We start from the raw sequence: 9780 nt of genomic DNA, 5'->3' as shown, positions 1-9780 counted from the left end.
CTTATCACATTGTTGAGACATCTCAAAGTGCTTCACTGAATATACTGATTGACTGTATATTTTATGGACGAAACGCAGCAGCCAATTGTGCACAGCAATGTCCCACAAACAGTCGTGGAGTGAGCGACCAAATTATTATTCGAATTTGGTCAATTGTGAAATTGTGCGTCCCAGAAAATGTCCGAGCGGTGATATTGTTCACAATTTTTCAGGATGGAATCGAGTACACACAGGACATGAAACTGTTTACTTTTAAAGTATTTGTATACTGTCATTAAAAATAGGATGATAGAAGATAGTTATCCATTTTGATGCAACTTTTTTTTTAATCGGAAGTCCCCCTTTCTCCCATCCTTTTTCCACCACTCTCCCCCTCCCCGTCTCTCTTTACCCCTATTTGCTATTTCCTTCTCTCGCTTTCCCTCTCCTCTCTTTCCAAGTGCAGGGATCGTTGTGAGTCTGTGAGGAGCTTCCTTGGAGCTGAACTGGCTGGCAATGGAATGTCGGAATCCAGACAGCCCTCGGTGGTGGTCCAGGTCGTCCGGGTCCCGAGCCGGGCAGGTCCGCAGTATTCCAGGGCACTCACTGCTGATGACAGCACCAGGACCTGGAAGGGCCGACTAGTCACTGGGGGCAGGGAGTCAACCCCCTGAGCTCCTGTTAGCCCAGCAGCCAAAGCCCTGACGGGGAGGGCGGTCCGAGCTGGACAAGCGGCGGGAAAGCCGGCCAGAACAACGCTCTCAATAATAATAATAATGATAATGATAATAATCCTTGCAATTTGATGGCAAGCTGTGCAGGTTTAGCTGGTTGGACCCCAGCAGTTACCCCCAACCCACACTCTGGTTGGGGTGGAGGGGGGGGTTGGGGTGGGTGGGGTGGGGTGGGGGGGGGGTTGGGGTGGAGTGGGGTTGGAGGGGGGGGTTGGGGTGGAGTGGGGTTGGGGTGGAGGGGGGGTTGGGGTGGGGGGTTGGGGGGTTGGGGTGGGGGGTTGGGGTGGGGGGGGTGGGGGGTTGGGGTGGAGTGGGGTTGGGTTGGGGTGGGGGGGTTGGGGTGGAGGGGGGTTGGGATTGGGGGGGTTGGGGTGGACTGGGGTTGGGGTTGGAGGGAGGGTTGGGGTGGTTGGGGTGGAGTGGGGTTGGGGTGGGGGGGTTGGGGTGGAGTGGGGTTGGGGTGGGGGGGGTTGGGGTGGAGGGAGGGTTGGGGTGGAGGGGGGTTGGGGTGGGGGGGTTGGGGTGGAGGGGGGTTGGGGTGGGGGGGGGTTGGGGTGGAGTGGGGTTGGGGTGGGGGGGTTGGGGTGGAGGGAGGGTTGGGGTGGAGGGGGGTTGGGGTGGGGGGTGGGGTTGTGGGGGGGTTGGGGTGGGGGGGTTGGGGTGGAGTGGGGTTGGGGTGGAGGGAGGTTGGGGTGGAGGGAGGGTTGGGGTGGAGGGGGGTTGGGGTGGGGTGGGGGTTGGGGTGGAGTGGGGTTGGGGTGGGGGGGTTGGGGTGGAGTGGGGTGGGGTGGGGGGGTTGGGGTGGAGGGGGTTGGGGTGGAGTGGGGTTGGGGTGGAGGGAGGGTTGGGGTGGAGTGGGGTTGGGGTGGGGGGGGGTTGGTTTGGAGACTCTTGAGCAAAAGTCACGTGTCAGACCCCCCCGGCTGACCAGGAACATATTGTGACCGAGCGGGGGAGTGAGCGCCTGCGCAGTGCGGGACTCGGGGGGGGGAGAGGGGTGAGTGAGCGCCTGCGCAGTGCAGTGCAGGGCTCGGTGTGGGTGAGCGAGCGCCTGCGCAGTGCGGGGCTCGGGGGTGGGGGGTGGTGGGTGAGCGAGCGCCTGCGCAGTGCGGGGCTCGGGGGGTGGGGTGGGTGAGCGCCTGCGCAGTGCGGGGCTCGGGGGTGGGGTGGGTGAGCGAGCGCCTGCGCAGTGCGGGGCTCGGGGTGGGTGAGCGCCTGCGCAGTGCGGGGCTCGGGGGGTGGGGGGGGGTGGGTGAGTGAGCGCCTGCGCAGTGCGGGGCTCGGGGGTGGGTGAGTGAGCGCCTGCGCAGTTTGTTGTGTGGGCGGTGAGGCGATTGGCGGTGGAGGAGGAGGAGCCGCCCCGGGGAGGGAGGGAGGGAGGGAGGTCGGTCCCGCGACGACACAGCTCCGCAGCGGTTAGAAGCCGTGCCCGGTCACGCTCTCTTCACGTTACTTCGACGGACGAAGGAAGGAAGGAAGGAGGGAGGAGGAGGAGGAGGAGGATAAAGCCAGCGGAACAGCGGCGGGTAAATAAAGGCCTCTGACCATCACTGCCAGCGATAGAGGCCGTGAGGGAGGCGGCGGCGGCGGCGGGGGCCTTGCCAGGCGAGGCGGCCCGGCCCGACCCGGCCCTCGGGCGGACCACAAGATGTACTGCCTGCAGTGGCTGCTGCCCGTCCTCCTCATCCCCAAACCTCTCAACCCGGCCTTGTGGTTCAACCACTCCATGTTCATGGGCTTCTACCTGCTGAGCTTCCTGCTGGAGAGAAAGCCCTGCACCATCTGTGCGCTGGTCTTCCTGGCGGCCTTGTTCCTCCTCTGCTACAGCTGCTGGGGCAACTGCTTCCTCTACCACTGCGGCGGCTCCCAGCTCCCCGACTCGGTGCACGACCCCAGCATCGTGGGCACTTAGTGGCGCCATGGGGCGGTGGCGGGGGGCGGGGGGGGGGGGGGTGGGTGTGTGTGCGTGTTGGAGGGTGAAGAACAGCCTCTGGGAATCCCGAGGGCAGATGTGGTCAACTCGCCTGCGATCGTCCTTTCTTTCTCCCTTCTTTCCTCCCTCCCTCCCTCTCCCTCTCTCTCTCTCTCTCTTGTCCCCTTCTTTCCTTTCCCTCCCCTCCCACCTGTCCTGTCTCTCAGTTCTCCCACCCATCCCTCTCTCCTCCTCCTCCTCCATTTGCCAAAGTAATTATTATTCCCCTCCCCCCCCCACCCCTTTTTATCCCCTTTCTAGCTCCCCGCCCGCACCCCTAAGTGTTGTTTTTCTTCAGTTGAGTTGGGACGCCGAAGATCTCTGTTGACTGTTACGGGTTCCCTCTTCTTCTCTCCCACCGCCACCGTTAAACGGCAAGCCGAAGCCAAGACTTTGGGGATAGGGATTTCACCTGCGAGAGCACCCTCCCTACACCACCCCTCCCCCCATCTTCCTGCTTCTGTCGCGGAGGATAACATGCAGATGCGGATCAAGAATTGCATGGATGTGTATTTAGAGGCCGTGCGTGCTATGTGTGGCTGCAGGAACTCAAGTCAATGTTCCATCGTCTTTCTAAGCCCACAACCCCTCTCCTGCCCCGGAAGTGGCCTTCAACAATCCCTGTGTGTAATGGAAGCGCTTGGTATTTGATGATTTTCGAAAAATTTAGTTGTAAATAATGAACCTCTGAAACAGAGAGACCTATTGTTTATCAGATGTCTCCTCAAGTTCTGAAGAATCACATAGAGATATGTAATATGCCTAAATAATGTGTACGACTTCATTCATCAGGAGGTCTTCGTGTTTATGGTGGTTAACTTTAGAGACGTCGTGACCCATGTACCTTTTTGGGTGTTCAGTTTTTTTTCCTGGTCTTTCGTTGAGAAAGATGCTATTTTTGCACAATTTCATTCGCTGAAATAGTATCGCTTATGTATTGGAAATGCAGGGATTTTAGTGTAGGTTGTGATGAATATGCAAATGTTCACAGTTTACATATCCAATTTTTTTTTGCATGGTGGGTTTGGGATTTGATAAAAGTATTGATCACATGATCTTATAAATACTGTTGGTAATACAGCTAGTTAGTGAACATCTTCATGATTCTCACTTTCTCCACTGCTGGAATAAAGCCCATTCTTTGCCCTGTTATTTATTCACTGCAGGCCAAAAACAAATGGCAGGATAGTGTTTTTTTAGTGTTCTATGATATTTTCCACTTCAATTTTCATTGATCAAGTTTGGACCCACCAGTGCACTTCCATCTGCGTCTGTGATGTGCAAGCGTGTTGCATGATGCAGTCTTATAAGCACCAAATGTTTTTAAAAGTGAGCTTCAGAAAATAAAACGGGTTTACAGCATTATTTAAATTGTTTTATTTGGTTTCTGATTTCCAAAAAATGGTTTGTGTGAAAGTACTTCAGGTTTTGCTGTACCGTAATGGCACTACAATGCGTTCTATTCTGTCCTCCTGTAAATGGAATATGGTAGCCAGTGTTGTAATCATAAGGGAACCAGTTTGTTTGTCTTTCCCAACTACTTTTAAAGCCAATAAGCAACATTTTTTCAAAAAGTGTAATTTTTCAAGAAGTGATCAATTAAACTAAGATCAAAATTTTGCATCTGTGACGAGAAGTTTCAATGGACAGTTATCTGCATCTCTCAATCGTATGGCACACTGTATTGGTTGTTTTGTTAGAATGACCCAAGTTGAAGATCATTCAGATATTTGTTAACTCAAAAGTTTGGGGTGCAGAATTCAAGCGATTGAATTGTGGCTTGGGACGTCTTCTTGACGTGAAAGGCTCTATATAAATGCAATTTGTTGTTATTGTTCTTGATTGAAATTCAGTCCATTTCACACTATCCGTCAGTGATTTTGGAAACTGATGGGTTTTCTTCAAAGGTTGCATTGTTACTAACCGGCCTTGGCAATATAAACATGCTGCGATACTCCTGTTCAGCCAAGAAGAACATTACAGCAGTGGATTGTACTGCACGTTACCATTTGTTGCACATGACCATTCCCACCTGGGAATTCAGCCCTGAATTGATTTTCCTGAAAAAAATGTTGAAGCACCTGATAGAACAGCCAAGGCCGATAGGAAATAATCAGTGTGTTTCAATTCTAAGAGCCAGCCAGTGTGTGTGCAGTATTTTTCTACCCAATGTTTTTCCGGTGGTGATTTATATTTTAATCCAATTGCAGAAGGACTGCAGTAAAGTACATTCTTGGTTGATGGAGTTTTTTTTCAGATCTGGACCGTGACTGAACTCAGTAACAGTGGATATTCGTTTTCACAGTAATAACTAGGGGCTGATTACTCAAAATATTGGGGTGCACATTTCAATGAATTGAATTGCGCCTTGGGATGTCTTCCTGACGTGAAAGGCGCTATATAAATGCAATTTGTGTGTAATGACAACCTGGAAAGCCCATAGAGAGGAATTGATTGAGAGGTTTAGGAAAGAGATGAATAGATGTTTGGGGAGTAGAATTATGAAGTAATATGCCTTCGCAAGGACGTGGGATTAGGAGGACGTATGTAGTGCTGTGCAATGGTCTGTGGTAGATTGGCCTTCATAGGCCAAATGGCCGCCTGCTCCTAAATTCCTATAACCCCCAGACAAAACCATTCATTCACTTGATGGCTGTTTTTATGGGTCATTACCCTGTACAAAATTGACTTCATATTCACCTTCAAAACGTATAGACACTACACTCGAAGGCATGACAAGATGCCATATCAAATATAAAGAGTTACATACTAACAATCCTTGCATTTGATATAGCACCTTATCACATCATTGAGATGTCTCAAAGTGCTTAACAGAATATCCAGTAAAGTGAATTGAGTGTATATTTGTTATATATGTAAATCCCCTTGTTTTTGTTTTATTTTGCTTTATTTTTATGTTTCATTTCTGTTTTATAATTTCTCTTATGTTTTCTTTTTGTGAATATTTTTTGTATGTCATTCTCCCTTGTTATTTTGTTCATTAACTATCTCTTCTACATTACCTGTGTGATGTCGACACTAGATCTTGCTGTGATGTTTTTGCTTCGGTCTGGCTCAGGGACTCCCAATGAGAACCTCGGATCTTATTGCAGCGGTGCAGTTTGCTGTTTATCCAGTGACATGAAATCTTCCCTGTAGTGTTTCTGGCCTGTTGCATTTTATTACAACTACTATAGTGATAAGTTCTTATCCACTGCCATTCAGAACATAGGCAAGTGACATGCTCCCAGCATTTGCAGGAGGATCTCACTGCTACTCAATGAGGTCAGAGTGTGAATATGATGTAAAAAGAATGGTTGTCTTCTGCTTAAAATGGCAAGTTAATGTATTTTATTTTATTTATGCATAGCTTCCTGTGGGCTTTTATAGTTGCTTCTATTCCATGTCCTTTTCTATTTACTATTCAGGTGGCGGAGTTTGGTATCTTGCACGTTCAGTTTCCTTACAGAATCAGTGACTGATGAATATATTTGCATAGTTTGTTGCTTTCAAGTGCAAGAGCTTGCTTCAAATGGATTCCAGGCTAATAATAATCCTTGCATTTGATATAACGCCTTATCACGTCATTGAGACGTCTCAAAGGATGATGGGATCTGTTGATCAGGCCATTGCAGAATAGGAAACTGAGCCATACAAAGTCAGAAAGAATAAGGTTCGATTTCATTTCAGTAGGGACACTATTTGGCCTCATAATCCCCCTGGGTTAGAGGGAGAAAAATCAGCCAAAGTTTCCTGCTCCTGATTGCCACACTGTTGAAAAGCATGCTCACAGGATTAGTTGGAAATGTGATATCCTTAAAAGCCAAATAGCTAAGTAGAACACTTGGGTCTATATTTACTCTGTTAAACATACCATTTTCAGTGGGTGCAGAACTTGACAAATTGTGGGGTTCAATTTTTACTTTGAAATCAATCATTCAGTTGTTAAAAGGAAACTTGAGGAAAAACGGCTTCATACTTGAAGACTGCGTTTAAGAATCTTGACAAATTCTGGATCCTCTGAAACACTACAACAACATTACATTTATAGAGCGCCTTTCATGTCGGGAGGATGTGCTCTGGGCAGTCGAGGCAGGACCCGAGCATGGGGGAGGGGTGGGGTAGGGGTGAGGGAAGGCAGAGAGGTGGGAGGGCGACCGAAGGCACGATCGAAGAGGGTCTTGAGACTGGCCTTGAAAGAGGCAAGGGAGGAAGCGATGTGAAGGGACTGTGGGTTGAAGTTCCAGGGTGTGGGGGCAGAGAGTCTGAAAGCTCGGCCACCGATGGAAGGGTGGGTCGGGCGGTAGACATGGAGCAGACCCTAGCCCACTGAACGGAGCGAGCGGGCAGGTTGATAGGGAGTCAGCAGGTCAGATGGGGCAAGGCCATCCTTGAAAGTGAGGACGGGGATCTTGAATTCGATCCTCTGAGGGATGGGGAGCCAGTGGAGTTGGGCGAGGGTGGGAGTGATGGGGTCATGTTGCATTAATAGAATGAATCTGGACCCAAATGGAATTTCTCCCCAAGTGTGAGTTATTGTGGAACTACTCAGCATGAATCACTAGTGTCCTGCCAAAATTATTAGCATTCTCAGAAAAATATTCTTAGACGCTCAAAGCATCTTTCTGCTCAGTGCATGTTTCCTTTTGAACATCAAGGAACCAAAGTGACAAGGACACTTGTATGTGCTACCTGCACTCTCCTTTCCTGCTCGCCCGTTTGGGTAACCCAAAGAACCTCGGTTGGGGTTGAGTTTCTGTCAACTATGATACATCGCTGATCTTCCACACTGACATTGTTATAATTTACTTATCTGTGCACCTGTTTTGTGTGTACTTTGTTCTTTTGAATGTGACATGGTTTCGAGAAGAAGATAGCATCATGTGGGCGGGTGGCTTGCAGGCATTTTGATCGGAATACACTTGTTGATGGGGTTCAAGCCAAGGCTGTAACACAACTAATTATAGGCCTGAAATTTCAAACAGTAAGAGACCATTTTGTTTTAAAATCGAACAGATTGCACAAAATTCTTCATTCATAAGTCTAGCCAACAATCCTCCGAATAAAATTGATCACTCACTTCATGGTTGGGACATTACTGTGCACAATTCAGCTGCTGTGTTTGCCTACAAAATGCGCAGTCACTACTTCATAGTAAATTCCTGTAAAGGAATTGAGATGCCTAATGCTGTGAAAGGCATCAAATTTAAGGATTATTATTATTTTAGCATGATTTGGAAGCCAGCTCTTTTTTAAAAAACTGAAGAACCCACTTTCTAAAATAATACTGAATTGAAAGAATTTTTTTAGAATTCTGCGCAATCTTAAAACTTGAGACAAAATGGTCTTATTGGCGCTGAAAAGCTGGATTTATGGCCTGCTAAATAGTTACACTGCACCAAATATGCACCTTGATATGTGGTTTGAGTAGAGATGGGATATTGGGGGCTGAAACTTAAGGTTTCAATGGAAGGAATTTAAGTACTGTAGTATTATGTATGCAGAGCAGACTATATAACTCACCTTCAGTCAAGAGCTTTGCACATTTTTTTTCACTTGTGTCATGGTATTAGATTAGTGACTAACATCAGGTGCATTCTACACAGCTATAATTCTAACTGCACATTAATACTGGAATGTGACTGAAACCACAAAGTTTATTACAATCTCAAATTATCTATATATCTGTTCTTACATGTAATAATGCTTGAATTTGATGTAACACCTTATCACGCTGTTGAAACATCTCAGGATATACTGTGAAGTGGTGTGACTGTGTCATTTATGGACAATTTAGTTCATTTATCAGGGCAGAGATGTTAATTGGTGTGTGCATTTAAAACCTCAAAGCCAAATGCGTCTGGGTTTGTTTCAAGCTTGCCTTGAACTCTCTCATGAGCAAATATGATCAGAACAGAAATCCCCCAGGGCATCCATGTTTGTGTTCCCTATCTTCCTTTCTGTGTGATCCACGTCACTGTTCAAACAGTACGCAAGTAAATTGATACACAGCCAAATGATGTATGTCAACAGAGGAAAGCGCACCAGGCATTTAAGGTCACAGGAGCTCAATATCAGCTTAGGAGAAGTGGGATTTTTTTTAATCATAATGGTCTGAAGGGGGGGAATGGAATTCAACTCTGTCAGGCAATAAGCTGTAAGACTCAGCACAAATTTCACAGGCCAACGTTTGTCAGGGAACTGAATTAGCCTGAGTAAGTGATACGGTCATCTAGGATAGCTCAACGTTCGTCAACGTGTTATTTCAACTCCCTCGCATAGCCAGCTCAGGAATTTTCCTGAGTCAGTCCTGGATTCCCAAATATGTTCATTGGAGCTCCTGACCACAGGTGTCTGACAAAGCTGAGACAGTAACAGCATTTGAAAGGGAATTGGATTTTTATGGTCAGAAGCATGCAGAAACCCATCACCACGCTTAGGAGTATCTTTTAGGCAGATAATTGGCTTTTTCGTGTAAAATATAAGATTGGAATTTCTCTGGTGTAATAATACTTGCATTTAATGTTGGGTCTTACCATGTCATCAAGATGTCTCAAAGCGCTTCACAGGATTTTACTGTATTTGCAGCAGTCACTTTGCACACTGCAATGAATGTCTCACAAACAGCCACAAAGTGAGCAACCGATTTTATTTGAAGTGACAATGACCCTCCTAGGGAAACTTTCCTGCTTCCAAAGTGAAAAATATTCAATTGAGAGTACAAGGCAATTAACGATGGGTGCTTCATCTGATAAAACACCGCAAGAACAGCTGAAATCGCTGATGTAAGACTGATTGGTACTGGCTCAGAGAGCCTGAAGGGCTATTTCTTCCAGTTTCCAATTGAGCGCACACTGTCAGGATACTGGAAGTTCTTCTCCTGACATCTGTTTTCATCATGTTTCACTCGCAGCACTGCGAGCCTCTGCAGAAAATGGAGACTGAAAGATGGCTTGTTTTCGGGGGGAAAAAAGTGACATTGCAGCATTCAGTCAAAAATAAACATTGTGTGGAAGTGGTGGTGGTGAGGGGTAGCGATAAAGTGTGTGAGGGTGGTGGGGGGAGAATTTATGGAGGAAAGGGAAAGAGAAAGCC

At 47.6% G+C, this 9780-nt stretch overlaps 1 protein-coding gene across 1 annotated transcript; it reads left to right on the top strand.

Annotated features, from left to right (window-relative positions):
* Window positions 1-2281: 2281 nt before the first annotated feature.
* Window positions 2282-2794, top strand: LOC103173076 (bladder cancer associated protein). The gene has a single exon (XM_042341797.1). It carries the CDS (start codon window positions 2362-2364, stop codon window positions 2623-2625), a length of 264 nt encoding a protein of 87 aa, XP_042197731.1. The 5' UTR covers window positions 2282-2361; the 3' UTR covers window positions 2626-2794.
* Window positions 2795-9780: the final 6986 nt, after the last annotated feature.

This window comes from Callorhinchus milii, unplaced genomic scaffold (genome assembly GCF_018977255.1).
Source record: "Callorhinchus milii isolate IMCB2004 unplaced genomic scaffold, IMCB_Cmil_1.0 Scaffold18, whole genome shotgun sequence".
In the NCBI taxonomy this organism is placed as follows: domain Eukaryota; kingdom Metazoa; phylum Chordata; class Chondrichthyes; order Chimaeriformes; family Callorhinchidae; genus Callorhinchus; species Callorhinchus milii.
Note: the sequence above shows the minus strand (reverse complement) of the source record. Positions and strands in the feature narration are given on the sequence as shown.